We start from the raw sequence: 18,320 nt of genomic DNA, 5'->3' as shown, positions 1-18,320 counted from the left end.
TTGTATTTGATATAATGCTTCGATAAAAAAATTGCAATGTCATGGAAGAAGTCATTATATCGTAAAAATAAATTATTTGGAGTTGTGATTAGTATGAAAAAAAAGTTATATTTCTTTGTATTGACATATAAATGTTGGTATAGGCGCATAGCTTTGCATGGATTTGGAGTTGGACGACGGTTGATGTGGCCACTGTTATAGTTTTCTATTGAAAGAAAAAACAGATAATAATTGAGTTAGTAGTTATTTTTTAGTAGAAAATAATTGAAATTTTTTGTTTAAAGCAGTACAAGTTTTAAAAAAATTTGGGAAAATGATTTTTATAGAAATGAAATCATTAATAGATGTTTGTAATAAAAAAAAATCAGTCATATCTTGGATCATACGACAAAAAAAATTTCTATCAACCATATATAATTTCTATGGAAATACTATTGATTGTGCATTAAAATTATTATTTGACATGAATAAATAGATTTGCAAAAAAAAATTATGTTTTTACTTTAATACGCAATGCTCATTTAAATTTTAGAGTTTTAAGTACAATAAGTTTTTAGATGTTGTTTCATGTCTTATTTTGTAATCGAGAATTGTTTCTTCTTTTCTCTTATGTTTTTTCAGATGGAGTAATGTCAATTAGTCTTATTTTTTTCAGATGAAGTAATGTCAATTAGTGTTATTGGTTGCTGCAGCTGAAGGTCGAGAGTGAAATTTAATTCATTACTTGAAATGAAGTTTTTCCATATATACAAGTCAATAATATTAGTTGTGTGTGTAGTTCATTAATTCTTTGATGTATTTTTATTATCCTGTGTATTATTTCGTTATTTTCAAATATATCGTTCTACACGCTACCCGTCCGCTAGTATAAATAAAATATATATAGTAATAGTTACAATATATATATATACACATATATGTCTTATAAAAATAAAAAAACAAAGAATTTTTAAAAATTAGAAAATTTTATTAATTTTAAAATTGAAAGTACGTGATAAAAAAAACAAACCATGAAAAAAAATATTGTTGTAATATATAGGAAAAACAACCATTTTGGTCCTCTAAGTTGCATCTTTTTGGTTTTTGGTCATGTATTTATTGAAAGTAGGATAATAGTCCTATAACTTTACTTTTTATGCTATTTTGGTCCAATTTACACCGACGTAAATTAATTTAACCGTGAATTGCTTATCAGGCGACGAATTTGTTTGACATGATTTTAAATGTGTTGGCCGCCATGTAGACTACCTAATAATATATTAATTAACTTGTCAACTGAATAAATGAAAAAACATTATCAATACTCATAAAATCAATTAAAAATTTCTTCCATGATCCTTAGCCCTTGAACCAAAAACCATCATCTCTCAAGCCCTAATTTCTAATCTATCCATAAATAACAAATCAAAGCTGGAATTTGGTTGAAATCCATGAAAAACCAAAATCTTTTTGAAAAAGATCCAAGAGGAAATGAAGATTGGACCGACAAATGAGATTATCACAAGAGAAAGATTCATATTGTTGTGGCAGAGTAAAGCTCATAAAAGAGCTTATGTAGATCACAAGGATGGAGGAGAAAGGAGAGCGAGTGTGTGACTTTGTTTTGGAATTATGACCCCCCTTTTTTTTCAAACTAGTGTGACCTAGTTTTGATGCTATAATTCCTTGTAATGAAATGTGTTCGGCTATCATGATTTTTTCTTCTTCTGAAACTAGCGTGACATTGTTTTTCTTTGTTTTGTGCAAGATGTAGTTTTGTGATACGCAAAATTTATTTTTTTCTGTTAATTTTGATATGTATTTAATCTTGAATTTAAACCAATGCGTGAAAATTGTACAGTAGAATAGAAAATTCAAGATTAAAAACTCAATCAATCTATGAATTTCAATCGATTTCGGTCATCCATCAAGTGTTCATGGGTTGATTAGAATTTGGGGCTTGAGAAAAGAGGATTTCAAATTTTAGGGCCACAAACTGTGGAAGACTTTGATTAATCCATGTATATGATATTATTATTATTATTTATATTTTTTTTCATTTATCCAGTTGACAAGTTAATTAATTAATATATTATTAGTTAGTCTACATGGAGGCGGCCAACACATTTAAAATAATGCCATGTCAAACAACTTCGTCGCCTAGTCAGCAATTCACAGTCAAATTAATTTACTACAATGTAAATTGGACTAAAATAACATAAAAAGTAAAGTTATAGGACTATTATCCTACTTTCAATAGATACATGTCCGAAAACCAAAATGATGCAATTTACAGGATCAAAATGATTGTTTTCCCGCGCACATGAATTATGTGATATATACAAACAGACTATCTCAGTAACTTCTTGATTTCAATTTAAACTAAAAAAAAACTGGATAAGAAATACACAAAACTAAATTTTTAATCAAAAAAATCACGAATGACCTATTTTTTTAATTATTGCAAGAACTCTCTTAATTAAATTAACATTCGAGTATTGGAACTTATTCGGTATGTATGACACTTATTCATTAGATTCCATAAGGTACATATAATTGCTATTTAGGAGCTGAAGAATGTTTGTAGCTTTATTCGATGAAATTTATTCTCAAATTATTTGCAGAGCTCGACATGTTATTAAAAAATATATAATATAGTTCAACATTTTGTTCTTGATTAGTTTCAAATTCGAAATATTACGGTGTTATATGTAGGAGTGTTATCGAGTCGAACCGAGCTCGAGTAGCACAATACTCGAGCTCAAGCTCAAATTTTACTATTCGAGCTCGAGCTCGATCGAGTAGTAAAATATGAGCTCGAGCTCGGTTGTAGTTCGAGTACTCGAGCTTGAGCTTTTATATTATATATATATAAATTAAAAATATATTAATAAATAAATATAATATTATATTATATATATTATAAAATAAATAAATATATAAATATAATAAATAAAATAAAATAAATTAAATATTATAAATAAATTAATATATAAATATAATATAATATTATATATATTATATTTATATTTATATATATTTATATTATTTTTTAATATATATATATATATATATATATATATATATATATGTGTGTGTGTGGCTTATCGAGTAGCTCGCGAGCTACTCGATCACATAGTTCCAAACCTCGACTCGCGCTCGATTGTATGCTCGAGCTACTCGCGCTCGAGCTCGATCAAATCGCGCTCGAGTCGAGCTTTGACCGAACTACTCGCGAGTTGCTCACGAGTAGCTCGGCTCGTTTACCCCCTAGTTATATGTGAAAACATTGATTTTAGCGACGTTTTGATTTGTAAATGTAACCTTTTTTTAAAAATAATACAATAATACTAATAATAATAATACTCTTAAAAAATTTAATAATGATAATAATTCCACCACAAGCTGCCAAAATAATTGAAAAAATTCTCGTCGACAGCAGGGTTCGAACCTGCGCGGGCAGAACCCAACAGATTTCAAGTCTGTCTCCTTAACCACTCGGACATATCGACTTCTTGTCCAATAAAATAACTTAAATTTATCTATAACCAAATGAAAGTTTGAAAAATAGCGTATCCGAATATTTGATAAAAATATTAAAAAAAATTCATAAAACCTATTTTACTAGTTTTCTCGACAAAGACCCGAATTGTCCCAAAAAAAAAGTAACAAATATTTCTTAAAATTTCCTTTACAAAAGATTTCTTAACCAACACTGGAAATGATTAAAAAAACTTATTTTAAGAATAGCATTGATTTATTATAAGATATAAATTGGTTGATTAAATCTTATTTTTGTAGCGTTAAATATCAAATCAATTAATATATGTTTTTTTGTTCACTTGTATGTATCAACGCAAAATTAATACCAAATCATATTTAAAAAAAAAAAACACGTACATAGTTATATTTTTTCATTAAAAAATAATTTATAATGCAATAATTCATTCATCACATCAGCCGAAATGTAATTCAAAAAATATAACATGGATTTTATAGTGATCGGAGTTTTGTTTCACAATATTGGACATTAAAACATGCTTACAGGTCATTAGTTAAGAAAATATGTTTAATTCAACATTGGAAAGTTCAGAAGGTCTGACTCAGGTTCAGATCGGAACCCAGACACCCATATAACCCCGTGACGTGTCGAAACAATTGCTTGAAAGTGCCATTTCGGATCTTCCGAATACAGGTTTTCACTAAGGTGTTAAAATGTTGTTAATATTTGAGAATCATGCTGAGTTCGGATCTTCCAAATCATAGCTTATAATTAGACATATAAACTTCATTTTTTGGCAGATATTAAGAGAATGATCTCATTCCTTTCAGTCTATATTTGAGCGTTTCTAGAAATATTATCGAGGATCAAACACTAGCAAGGGACTAGGGGCTCGTAATGAATTTGTGCTCAAGTTATTGGCTCTCGACATCAGAAAGCTAACGACAGACAAATGTATAATCCTAAATCGTTAATAGTTATTGTGAATAGCTATTAGATTAGTTAAGCTTTTTAGATAATAAATAATGACATGTTGTTCACTTGATCTATAAGCTTTGAACCTAAACCATGTGCTACTAGACCAGTTATTAGAGGGAAATAAGTAATTTCCTAGATATTCAAGCTTGGGTATGCATTTCTGTAGTAACCCAGATACCATTTTAAGATAATAATATGTTAAACATGATTAAGGGTTGGTATTTAACCAATTTCGGAGTGTTATTGGACTTCAGAAGTAAAATTTGGGCTTTTTCATTTTGGGCCGGATAGTAAGTTCCGATCCTGGATAGTAAGCTCCGATCCCGGATAGTAAGCTCCGATCGGAACGGAAGCTCCGATCCTGGAACGGAAGTTCCGATCCCCAGCTGTCAAAAATGATCGATGACTCAGTCGCGAGTTTTGACAAGTGTCGGTCATAGAGCAGATCGGAAGCTCCGATCGTAGATCGGAAGTTCCGATCCTGGCGTGGCAGACATGCACGCAATGAGCTGGATCGGAAGCTCCGATCCCGAAATCGGAAGTTCCGATCCTGGCCGAGAAATTTGGCTATAAATAGGGCCGTTCAGAGTTCATTTTCAATTACGAATTCCCGAGTTTCCTTCTTCAGTTATATAGTGCGAGTTATACACTTGAGGGCCCTATCGATTATAATAGAGGTTCTGGAATAACCAAGGTGTGGTTATAGTCATCCGGGACTAGCGACTCCAAAGGGCTAACTACGGACGAAGGTATGGTCCGGGAATCTATTTAAGTTTTGGGAGTACTTATTAGCTTAGTTAAGACTTATAGAATTTATGTGATACGATGAATTTTTGAATATAGGCTTGGAACCTAGGATCCTATTATACTTGAACTAGCCTAGAGGTACGTACACATTGATTGAGATTGCCAGCGAGTATACATGTTTATATGTTGCATTTATTTGGCATTATTATATGGCATGAGATATGATTTACCGTTTTCTATATTCATATGTCATGTGCATATACACGTTGAGCCTATACCTTGTTATACCTGACTATAGAGCCGCTCAGCTCTATACTCGATAGTCTGTCACTGAGAGTACCGCGACGGCGGGGGCATTTATGTCTGTCTACTCTGGTGTACTAGACGAGTGTGGTCGCACCCAGAGGTTGATCCGTGCGGTGGCAGCACTCATGTGGCGCCGGTACTGAGCATGACTTTTCAGATGACCCTGTACCAGTCATCATGTTGCATGCATTATATACATATGTTTACTCATGTCTATGTACTGGGCGTAGCGCTCACGTCCTAGTTGTTATCTTGGACACCCTATTCCATGGGGCAGGTCGCAGGATGGACGGAGCTGGTAGTTCAAGGCAGGACTAGGGAGCAGGAGCTTTGAAAGTTTTTATACAGCATGATTTATTAGCTGTATAATGTTTACTGGTTAAGAATTTCGATATGGTTGTATCATTACAGATTTAAGCCTGGATTATATTACTAAGCTGATATGTAAAGTATGGATTATGTTTCCGCGCATTTTTACTCTGTTAAGTATTTTGCTGTATTAAGTTTAATGCATGCTATTAGTTGCCAGTTAGTAGGTGATTCCATGTAGGGTCACTACATTTTTGGTATCAGATCCAGGTTAGATTTTGGGATTAGTACTTAGGATTTAGTTTAGTCTTGAGTAATTCTTGCGCATTTGGGATTTTAATGTGCAATTCTTTTCAGGATATGGCTGACGAGAGTCATGGTAGTGTTGGTCAGGGAAGTGGTCATCATCATCGTCGCCATCATCATCAGGATGATCAACATCGTCCTCATGAGGGTCGACGTCGCTATACTATTAATAAGTTTATGCAGGTAGGACCGAAACCCTTAGTGGGAGGCGAGAATCCTGAACAAGCTAGAAGCTGGATGTCTAAACTTGAGAGCACGTTCCGAGCTTTTGAGTGTACTGAGGAGCAGAAACTGGAAGTTCTAGAATTCGTTCTAGAGGATAGATCACGTTTTTGGTGGGATGCCAAGGTTGCTCAGGCACGTACTGAGAGAGGACAGGTGACTTGGGGGGATTTCTGTCGGGAGTTTCAGAAATTGTATTTTCCTCCGGCTGTTCGCCAAGCACGATCTATGGAGTTGCTTACTTTGAGGCAAGGATCAATGACTATTGATCAGTATCAGCAGCGATTTCTTGATCTGCTACCTTTCAGTTCCCATATTAATGAGAGTGAAGGGATATCTGTTGATCCTAGTAAGATAGAGGCAGTGCTGAACTGGTCTCGTCCGACGAGGTTGCTGAGATTCGTAGTTTCTTGGGTCTAGCGGGATATTACTGTCGGTTCATCGAGAATTTTTCACAGTTGGCCAGGCCTTTGACTCAGCTTACTTGGAAAGATGTTACCTTCATTTGGTCCTCGGATTGTGAGGAGTCATTTCACGAGCTGCGTAGACGTCTTACTATTGCACCTGTGCTAGCTCTACCTTCTGGATCAGGAGGTTATGTTGTCTATACTGATGCCTCTGGTCAGGGGTTAGGATGTGTTTTGACACAGCATGGACATGTTATTGCCTATGCTTCTCGACAGTTGAAGTCGCATGAGAGTAATTATCCAGTGCATGATCTCGAGTTAGCCGCCATTGTATTTGCGCTCAAGATTTGGAGACATTATCTTTATGGCGAAAAATTTGAGATATTTACGGATCACAAGAGTTTGAAGTATTTATTCACTCAGGCAGAGTTGAATATGCGACAGAGACGCTGGATGGATCTCCTGAAGGATTATGATTGTGAAATCAAATATCATCCAGGTTCTGCTAATCTTACTGCTGATGCCTTGAGTCGGCAGGTGAGACTGTCTGCACTTCAGACTAATGAAATATCTCATATGATTCAAGAATGCTGTTCATTGAGTTTTACGCTCAAGCACAAGAAAGGGAGGAATGAGATTCGTTTGTATACTATTCTATCTGAGCCGGTATTGTATTCTCGAATCAGAGATGCTCAGATATCTGATGTTAAGACTCAGCGATTGACACGTCTAGCCAATGAAGTTAATACATCTGGATTCCATTTTCAGGCAGATGGTTTATTGTGCCTATCCAATAGAGTTGTTGTACCTAATGTTGCGGAGCTCAGGAATGATATTCTACCTCAAGCTCACAGGAGTCGATTATCAGTTCATCCTGGAAGTATGAAAATGTTTAAGGACTTGCGAACTAGATTCTGGTGGAAGGGGATGAAGCGAAGTGTGTATCAATTTGTTTCGAGATGTTTGGTTTGTCAACAGGTCAAGGCTGAACATCGACGACCAGGTGGATTACTGCAGAATCTTGAGATTCCCGAATGGAAGTGGGAGCACGTAACTATGGATTTTGTCACCCACTTACCTATGACGTCACGTCAGTGTGATGCTATCTGGGTCGTTGTTGACCGTTTGACGAAATCAGCACACTTTATTCCTTACAACCGGGAGTATTCTTATGATCGCATGGCACGTTTATACATCCAGGAGATTGTGCGATTACATGGGATTCCAGTGAGTATTGTCAGTGATAGAGATCTGCGATTTACTTCACGTTTTTGGGGTAGTTTTCAGCAGGCGTTGGGTACCACTCTGAGTTTGAGCACTGCGTATCATCCGGAGACTGATGGGCAGTCAGAGCGCACTATTCGTACGCTGGAGGACATGCTACGTTCTTCTGTCATGGACTTTGGTTTATCTTGGCAGGATCAGTTACCTTTGATTGAATTTGCCTACAATAACAGTTATCATCGTAGTATTGATATGGCACCTTTCGAGGCATTGTATGGTCGACGGTGTCGTACTCCATTATTCTGGGATGAAGTCGGGGAACGGCAAGTCGAGGGTCCTGAATTGGTGCAGCAGATTGTAGACAAGGTAGATTTGATCAAGCATAGGATCAAAGTTGCTCAAGATAGACAAGCCAGTTATGCGAATATTCGCCGTAGGCCACTTCAGTTTGAGCCTGGTGAATATGTATTTCTCCGGGTATCACCTTTCAGAAAGGTGATGAGATTCGGTGTGAAGGGCAAGTTGTCTCCTCGTTACGTTGGGCCTTTCCAAATACTGGAGAAGATCGGAGATGTTGCTTATCGTTTGGCTTTACCGCCATCTCTTTCCAGTATACACAATGTTTTTCATGTGTCGTTGCTTCGACAGTACATAGCTGATGAATCTCATGTGATTCAATCTACTGATATTCAGCTAGAGCCAGATCTGTCTTTTGTTGAACGACCAATTCGTATCCTAGACAGGAAGGAGAAAGTTCTTCGAAACAAGACTATACCACTTGTGATGGTACAGTGGCAGCGCCGAGGCGTTGAAGAAGCAACTTGGGAAACTGAGAGTCGTATGCGAGCAGAATATCCTGAGTTGTTTGCTTTGTATTTTTGATTACCATATAAGATGTAATTACCGTTGTTGTAATAAGACATGGTGTGATGTTTCATATTGTTATCTTGATTTATCTTTAGATGTTATTTCGCGGACGAAATATCTAAAGGTGGGGAGAATGTAGTAACCCAGATACCATTTTAAGATAATAATATGTTAAACATGATTAAGGGTTGGTATTTAACCAATTTCGGAGTGTTATTGGACTTCAGAAGTAAAATTTGGGCTTTTTCATTTTGGGCCGGATAGTAAGTTCCGATCCCGGATAGTAAGCTCCGATCCCGGATAGTAAGCTCCGATCGGAACGGAAGCTCCGATCCTGGAACGGAAGTTCCGATCCCCAGCTGTCAAAAATGATCGATGACTCAGTCGCGAGTTTTGACAAGTGTCGGTCATAGAGCAGATCGGAAGCTCCGATCGTAGATCGGAAGTTCCGATCCTGGCGTTGCAGACATGCACGCAATGAGCTGGATCGGAAGCTCCGATCCCGAAATCGGAAGTTCCGATCCTGGCCGAGAAATTTGGCTATAAATAGGGCCGTTCAGAGTTCATTTTCAATTACGAATTCCCGAGTTTCCTTATTCAGTTATATAGTGCGAGTTATACACTTGAGGGCCCTATCGATTATAATAGAGGTTCTGGAATAACCAAGGTGTGGTTATAGTCATCCGGGACTAGCGACTCCAAAGGGCTAACTACGGACGAAGGTATGGTCCGGGAATCTATTTAAGTTTTGGGAGTACTTATTAGCTTAGTTAAGACTTATAGAATTTATGTAGTGATACGATGAATTTTTGAATATAGGCTTGGAACCTAGGATCCTATTATACTTGAACTAGCCTAGAGGTACGTACACATTGATTGAGATTGCCAGCGAGTATACATGTTTATATGTTGCATTTATTTGGCATTATTATATGGCATGAGATATGATTTACCGTTTTCTATATTCATATGTCATGTGCATATACACGTTGAGCCTATACCTTGTTATACCTGACTATAGAGCCGCTCAGCTCTATACTCGATAGTCTGTCACTGAGAGTACCGCGACGGCGGGGGCATTTATGTCTGTCTACTCTGGTGTACTAGACGAGTGTGGTCGCACCCAGAGGTTGATCCGTGCGGTGGCAGCACTCATGTGGCGCCGGTACTGAGCATGACTTTTCAGATGACCCTGTACCAGTCATCATGTTGCATGCATTATATACATATGTTTACTCATGTCTATGTACTGGGCGTAGCGCTCACGTCCTAGTTGTTATCTTGGACACCCTATTCCATGGGGCAGGTCGCAGGATGGACGAAGCTGGTAGTTCAAGGCAGGACTAGGGAGCAGGAGCTTTGAAAGTTTTTATACAGCATGATTTATTAGATGTATAATGTTTACTGGTTAAGAATTTCGATATGGTTGTATCATTACAGATTTAAGCCTGGATTATATTACTAAGCTGATATGTAAATTATGGATTATGTTTCCGCGCGTTTTTACTCTGTTAAGTATTTTGCTGTATTAAGTTTAATGCATGCTATTAGTTGCCAGTTAGTAGGTGATTCCATGTAGGGTCACTACAATTTCCATGTGTTCATATTACTTGTCATACTTTATGTGCATTATTATGTGCATTATTTGTATGCTGCATGAATATATATTAGACCTAATATCCTTTGTGATTATCTATTTGGCAGAGGTCGCACATCCATCTTTCTCTTGGATGATTGGACACTGTGAGTCTCTTTTGTCGAACTAAGGTTGTTAGGGACATTGGTTGTCCACAATCTCGATCTGGTGTGGGAGTCACTTCTGATGTGACAACGTATCGTGTTACACTTCATTGTGCCTCGAGACTGAGCATTATGATCTAGTTTGATATATGTTATCCAGTACACGTGCATATATACATGCATCATACAAAATTGTATGTGTTGGAAAAGTGGATTGTGTACTTAGTTAGAATCGATAAATAATTCAAACAAGTTGTGTAGAGAACAAATTCTATATCGCGAGTAAAATTCATAAGTTCTCGAGTACCAAATAAAGTTAATGATGAATTAATTTATTAGTTCGAATTTTATCGTGTTGGAAAAATTAGATGGAATGATATATATAAACCAATTCACACGGCCACACTTGGCCGTGTGAATTTGGGAGTAAAGAGGCGCCTCAATTGAATGGTGAATGGGTACATTTTTTGAGATTGCACCAATATTTTGTGAAGAAACATGTCTTTTCATCAAGGCTTTCCAACATTTATAAGTAGGATGATACTCCTCATTTACATTCAACATACCAATTTTCTCTTCTCTTTATTTATTTATTTCTGATCTCTTGTTTACTTAATAATTCTTCTACGAATTTTTAAGCTTTTGCGTTTAATATCTGAACTACAAGACATAATCTTGGTTCGGATTTTCTAAGCTTTTTGTGCTTAAATTCGAACTTTAGAATTAAATTCGAAAGTTGTTTCGAATTTGAAGCAAAACACTTGGATAGATCCAAATTTTGCAAGATATAAAATCTTGGATTTTGATTTTTAAGTTGAATGCTTAAATTCGAATTCATAGCATTCCAAATATTTCAAAGTTCGCGTGACTTTAAAATTTGTAGTGTTATTATTTTAAAGTCTATAGTCGTTGTATTCTGGGAAACACGTTACTAATTGACGTTTTAAAGAAAAAGAGTCAATTTCTTTTCTCGACTATTTATCTATAACCATTTTTGTTCACCCGCATATAATCCATATATCCCAAAATCAATATTTTACCTAACAACATGCTCATAGTTTCATACATGACAACTTGTCATTCACGTCTTGCTTTCATCTTGGATACCCCATTCTTTGGTACATGCCTTAGGTTGGATGAACCCGGGAGTGAACGCTGAGTTAGTAGGATAGTGCTGGTGGGGGTTGTTCCTTCCCATTGTTTTGTACATAGGTTTGATATTTGTTTTTCGAGGCTAATTGCATCCACACCCCCTGTGAAAAGTCTAAAAGACATAAAACCCCCTGTGTAAAATTAATAGCATGTAAGACCCTATGTTTTAAAAAAATTAGCATAAAAACCCCCATGAGAGAGTATAAATATGCTCGAGTTTGTATAACATAGGGGTGAAATGTGCTACATTTTAAAAAACTGAGAGATGCATTAGCCTATTAATATTTCTTAAGGGGTTTTATGCTTTATAGACTTTTCACAGGGGGTGTGGATGCAATTATCCCTTATTTTTCGATATGGTTGTGTAATTGAGTTTTGGTTCGAGTACTTGTATTCTACCGGTTTGATATTTGTTTATATCATTAAGTTACGTTTAACCCAAATTCTCTGTTTGTTTAAATTTCAAATATTTGATTAATTCCATGCCAATCAAGTCATTAATAAGGAATATGAGATGGGTCATTTCAGATTTTTACCCAATTTTCTTTTAATTTTTCGTAACTTTTGTGGAACGAGTTTGTTGTGATACTATTTTTTTTTTTTTCATGTATAACAAATTTCATTAGTGGGTTTCAATTTTCATGATAGTTTTTATTTTTCGGAAAATAGTTTTCAATTTTGTAATGTGTGCCAAAGTCGAATGCTACACGTCTCGAGTTTGTGATCTCTTGTCTTCTTTGCCCTCCCGTGCATTTGGCGACACATAGTTTTTCAGCCACCCAAAGATATTCAGTGCTCCCGATACCAATTACAAATTCTAACATGAGAATTTACATGTCTTGAAACATGCATGATCGGGTCTTTATATATATATATATATATATATATATATATATATAATATATATATATATATATATATTTATATATATATATATAGTTTCTTTCAAATACCCACCTATCATGTCCACCATCATGCCCACCAATGATGTGACACTATTTTATTAGACCTACAGTTTATCACATATTTATCACATACAATAGAATAGTGCCACATCATTGGTGAACATGGTGGTGGGAATAGTAGATGGGCACTTGAAAGAAACTCTCTCTCTATATATATATCTCGGAAGACTTTGTACATATGTAATTGGTACAAGGAACAATGTTGTAAAAGTGAAAATTGAAGGCTTTATATCTCATTTTGGTTCAATTTTTTATAAACTTGATTTCTCCTTCGAAAGAAAGGACAACATTATATTTTTTATATTAAGGTGGGACAATTAAACCCGCCAAGACGCCAACAACCAATGACTAACACAACTCTCTTATTCCCAAAATACAATTTTCCGTGCCCAAAACAAAAAATTAGTGTTGTTTAAATTCGTAATTTTTAATATGTTTGAAGGGTAATTTGATCCAAAAGTATAGAGATTCTTAATTTATCTCACCTAGGACTGAAATACCGAGCTAAAATAACGAATTTTTGAGATACCGTATCGAACTTTTTTCGAAATATTGACTTTTTTTTGGTATATTGAATTTTTTTTCAGTATCTATACGGTACCAATATAGATTTTTTCCATATCAACATTTCAGAATTTCGATATCGGTACCGGTATGAATTTTTTTCATGCCAATATTTTTTATACGGTATACCGAAAACCCACCCCTAAATTCTCACCTAAAAAAAATATATACTAAACATAATACGATCATTATATATATTATATTTTTCTATCGATCATTTTTTAATCATTCATATGTTGATAACTCAATAATCTCATCGTCCAAGTTAAGAGTGTCCTTTGTAATTTGATATTAAGTGATAATATTTTTGTAGATCTTATAACTTGTGTGTCATAAATAAATTATTATTATTATTATTATTATTATTTGAACGTAGGGAGTGACGTAAGTAAGAAAATTAAGAAAGTATGATAAACGCTTAAAATGTGTAACTAAGGCATGTGAACATAACAATCAATACTTGTAATACATGTGTCACATGTTTTAGAAAATCAAGTGGGTAAAATGCAAATTATTATATTATTATTAGTAGATGAATAAATCATTAATGGGGCTAAATTTCAAGAACACTGGAATGATTACTCCTTTCATTTGACCTTTCAAATTAAATGTATACGTATTTTTAGGGAAAAATTATGAAATGCATCTGTAAATTGGCTAATTTCACTATTGTAATATAAATCATAAAAAATTGATATTAATCCAGCAATTTTGCCTCTCTTTTCCCCTCATTTATCTTCTACATTTTACAACAATATACCTTTGTTTCGTGATGGATATATATTAATCTTTGACCTGGATCAGCGTCAATGCATGTTTGTCTAAAATTTTATCTAAATAATAATTCATTATCAAGATTTTGTACACGCGGACGTATCATATCGTTTGGAACACATTTTATTTTCTTCAGTCAAAGGAGAATTAAAATTTATGAAAGCCTAGTCGTTTGACTAATTGTGATGCTGCTCATATGAATCATGATTATCAACGTATAGTGTTTGGCAATGAGTTTAGGCCGAAGAATAAATTCAAAACATGCTTGGCAACAAGTTTAGGGTGGATAGAAGTCAATTTTAATACCGAAGAATGATCAAAACAAAGGTTTTTTAAAATAAAATATTCGAAGTATCTTTTTTTACTACAATATATATAAATTTTGACACTGATCATCAGAGTTATAATCAAGTTGAAAATGAGATTTGGATTTGAGATTTATTAGACAAACATATTTCCCAATTAACAAAATTTTAAAAAATAAAAACTAAAAAGAGTTCGTTGCTACGCTGATCAGACATCAACGTTTAACCTCAAGTATTATTTTGTTTCACATATGTTTCTTCTATCAAAGAGTCACCAAGTGCAAGATTCTTTTCATTTTTTAAAAAAATTTAAACGAGCATTACGGTCCATTTTTTATTTCATTTTTTTCACATATTTCTACATCTCGTTATTTTAAATTGAAATAAATTTCACCCATCCCCAAAGTTTCCCATAATTTTAAAATCCATAACTACGTCAAGGATATTTTAACCTAGTGACATTTATGAGATTCCAAAATTCAAATGATCTTGAGTTAAACTCAAATAAATTAAAAAAATATTTCTCCCCACATAATATTTTGAGATCTTTATTTTTTGAATATTAAACTCAAATAAATTAAAAAAATATTTATATATTACACTCAAATCATATGTAATGTACGTGTATTATCTTATACGCGTAAAACTCAAATTATTAACATAATTAATCAAAGCGTGGACTTTTCCAAGCATGATAATTATTAACACACTACTACCGACTAAAGAATTCAGAAATGGTCAAATCTTCTAACTCAAAACTTTTCAACATCTCTACCTTATATATATCGCACACCCAATTGTCTCCAAGCCAACTTGAAATTTGTTAACCACACTTCAAACACATAATCAGCATACATTTCATCAAACCATTTTCTTTAAATATTATAATATAGTCTTGTCATAAAAATGGCCTCAAACAGAGTAGTGTCACAAAAGGCACCTGCATCCATGAAGCAAATTCTGTGGAAACTATCGAAGCAGTACAAAGGGCATGGAGACGAAGAATGGCTGCCGTCGGACGTGCCGAAAGGGCATTTCGCGGTGTACGTAGGAGATAACAGGAGCAGATACGTTGTTCCTATTTCGTTCTTGAGCAGCCATGAATTCCAGATGCTGCTGCAAAGTGCAGAAGATGAGTTTGGCTTCCATCACCACATGGGCCTCACTATTCCTTGCCAAGAAGAGGCTTTCCAGTCCATTATTTCCATGCTCAATTGGTTACGATATTAATTTATAAAACATGAAATATTTTTTTTTCTAGCTAGGAATAATATTTAAGAACTCACATGAATTTTGGGGTGAATATTATATTGGGGTCTGGAAGTAGGAAATTAAGATAGATATATATTTTTCTTCTTCGCTTGATCGACCAATTTTGGATTTGTTGTAATGAATAACTTATAATTTTGAAAGAGTTATGAAGAAGCTACTTTTAATCTGTCAAGTTACTAAATCTTGATCTAGCTAGCTAGTCAAACAAGGATGGATCTACGAATGGTTTTTGTTGCATTTAGAAAATTAATCAATAATCCGGTTTGTATTTATCACTGCAAGAAAAAAAAGGAGATTAAAGACAGAGCAGTTTGCGATAGTTATGCTTATCGGTTCCACGGTTCCGGTTCTGGATCGGTTGGGTCGGAAACCAGACAGAACCGGTATGGAACCGGTCCGGTTACAAGGTATCCGAACCGCGGTCCGGTTCGGATCAAACCGATTCCATACACGTAATTAAACCTCAATTTTTTTAAAAAAAGACAATCTTGTCCCAGAATCGGAACCGATTGAACCGGTTCCCAAAACAGAGAACCGCTGAATCCATTCCTTAATCCATTGAAGCCGGTTCCGAGTCCGGTTCTTCCGTGCCGGTCCCGGTTTCGGGCTGGTTCTGGTCCGAACCGGTCCGTTAATTAGCATGCCTGGTTTGCGATCCAATAGAGACCAAAACTCTTCCATTACAAACTGGCGTGTTTCTTGTAGTGCATAGATGTTCATTTAAAGTTTCATGGTGTGCAATAACTTGGTTGAAATTTGGTTTGGTATTTATACTGAATATCTGTAAGTTTGAGGTAGATTCTCTAGTTCGGAGATGTAATGACAAAGAACGCGTCAAGGCCAGTATTAATAAATAATAGAATTAGGTTCCAAAATAAAAAATAAAAAATTCGATAATACGTGAGAAACACATTTTCAAATTATATATTTTATTTACTTGTGGGACTTAAATATATAAGAACTTATGTGAAGTCACGATGAAAGGAAGAAAAGAAGATCAGAGATCTTAGATTCTTAGTTTCAACGTTTCCAAATGGAACAAGTACTTGTAAAACAATGCGAAGATGAGTTATTTTGTTCAAGAATCTTATCTGAAAATCACTCCCTAGTATTACACACAAACTCTAATTAAACCGGGTCATGCATTAATTTTATGAAACAGATATCTTATTTGATCCATGAAAAATAATGCTTTTTTATATAAAAAAAATATTAGATATGGATCGTATTGATCAGTCTGTGAGATCGTATCACAAAATACTTATTACCATATTATGTTATATTATAAACTAAAAATATGATCCCTCATTACACAAATCCAATACAAATACGTTATAGATATAAAATCCAAAAATTGTTGAATGGGCTCAAAATAAGAATTAGTTGAGCCCATAGCACATATTTACAAATTAAATAGACCAAAAAAAAAGAAAGAGAAAAATTTGAAGCCCAGAAAATTGGCCCCTAATTATTATACATTATCTCAGATATGAATTAAATTTAAATTTTCAAGCATTATCTCTCAACCTTTTGATCTATCTGTTTTTGCAACTAATTTGATCTTTGATCACATCGATCTCCTCCAATTAATAAGTATATAAATAGATCTTAACTAGTTGTAAATTGTTTTTTTTTTTTGGGACAGATTTTATAAATTGTTTTTGATATGATATTAGATACAACAAATTCCAGTAAAAGTACGTACGTTTCATGCAGTATAAAAACCTCAACAAGAACAGCTGAATATTTGCTCGTAACTCCTAGCTCGGTTATCCAAATGACGTGGTACGTAAAAACCGGTAAGGAAGACAATTTAAAAAGCTAAAGAGATCATTGAATAGCTTCTGATCAGTTCACAAACCAAATAATATAACTTACATAATATATTTCAAATTATTATAAAATATATCGAGTCGTACGTTTGAAATCCATTTCATGAAATCGAACTACAACCTTAATTGATTAGTTTCATATATAGTTTAGGATACTCCGTAACGTAAACGAAGTCAAAGTTGAATTTAATTTTGTAGGCCTTTTCTCCTGTTACGTAGCTGGATCTTATCATGCATGGATCCAGTTACTGTGAGAATTAATATTGTGCTTTGACTATAGTACGGCGTAAGAACAGAAAATTTTAAATCTTACAACTAATTTTAAATTGTCGTACCCAAAAAAATCAAAAATAAAATTTGACACTGAATCGAATTAGGGCAACGTGAGCATTGTTTAATTTGCCTTTGTCGTGCAATATTACATTAGGAATGGGGCGAACAGATTTTGCAAGATTTTAGGGCCCATATATAGTTCGAATTCATTCCGAATTATTTTACCATTTTTGTGGAGAAAAATAGTAGCATGAGAACTTGAGAAGATTCAAATGGTACACGCAACGTGTCCTATAATTTCTTTAGAGAAAACGTGAAAAAATATATATAAGAAAATAAAAATATTTGAAAAATGGATTAAATCACTAAACTTGAAAATTCTAAAAACCCTACATGATTTGCTACCCCATTTCATATTGCAAACAAAATCTCATATATATAGCTGAAAAATGTATACTTACACACGCAAAACATCTGCGAAATATACATCGAAACATTGTTCAAAATATATTTGATTACGTGTTTCTCCGAATACCACGTACAGGCCAGATTACAAAAATTAAGCTATCATTTTCATAAAATAGTTTCTAATTTTG

At 34.3% G+C, this 18,320-nt stretch overlaps 1 protein-coding gene and 1 non-coding gene across 2 annotated transcripts; one reads left to right on the top strand and one right to left on the bottom strand.

Moving 5' to 3' along the window:
• Positions 1 to 3,409: 3,409 nt before the first annotated feature.
• On the bottom strand, positions 3,410 to 3,491 carry TRNAS-UGA (transfer RNA serine (anticodon UGA)). The gene has a single exon. It is a non-coding gene; the product is annotated as a tRNA-Ser (tRNA).
• An 11,652-nt stretch (positions 3,492 to 15,143) lies between these two features.
• On the top strand, positions 15,144 to 15,791 carry LOC140874690 (auxin-responsive protein SAUR50-like). Its single transcript, XM_073278047.1, has one exon. It carries the CDS (start codon positions 15,254 to 15,256, stop codon positions 15,575 to 15,577), a length of 324 nt encoding a protein of 107 aa, XP_073134148.1. The 5' UTR covers positions 15,144 to 15,253; the 3' UTR covers positions 15,578 to 15,791.
• The last annotated feature ends 2,529 nt before the right edge of the window (positions 15,792 to 18,320 follow it).

Source organism: Henckelia pumila, chromosome 1 (assembly GCF_033568475.1).
Source record: "Henckelia pumila isolate YLH828 chromosome 1, ASM3356847v2, whole genome shotgun sequence".
Classification (NCBI taxonomy): domain Eukaryota; kingdom Viridiplantae; phylum Streptophyta; class Magnoliopsida; order Lamiales; family Gesneriaceae; genus Henckelia; species Henckelia pumila.
The sequence above is the reverse complement of the archived record's forward strand: the minus strand, read 5'-3'. Positions and strand labels throughout refer to the sequence as shown.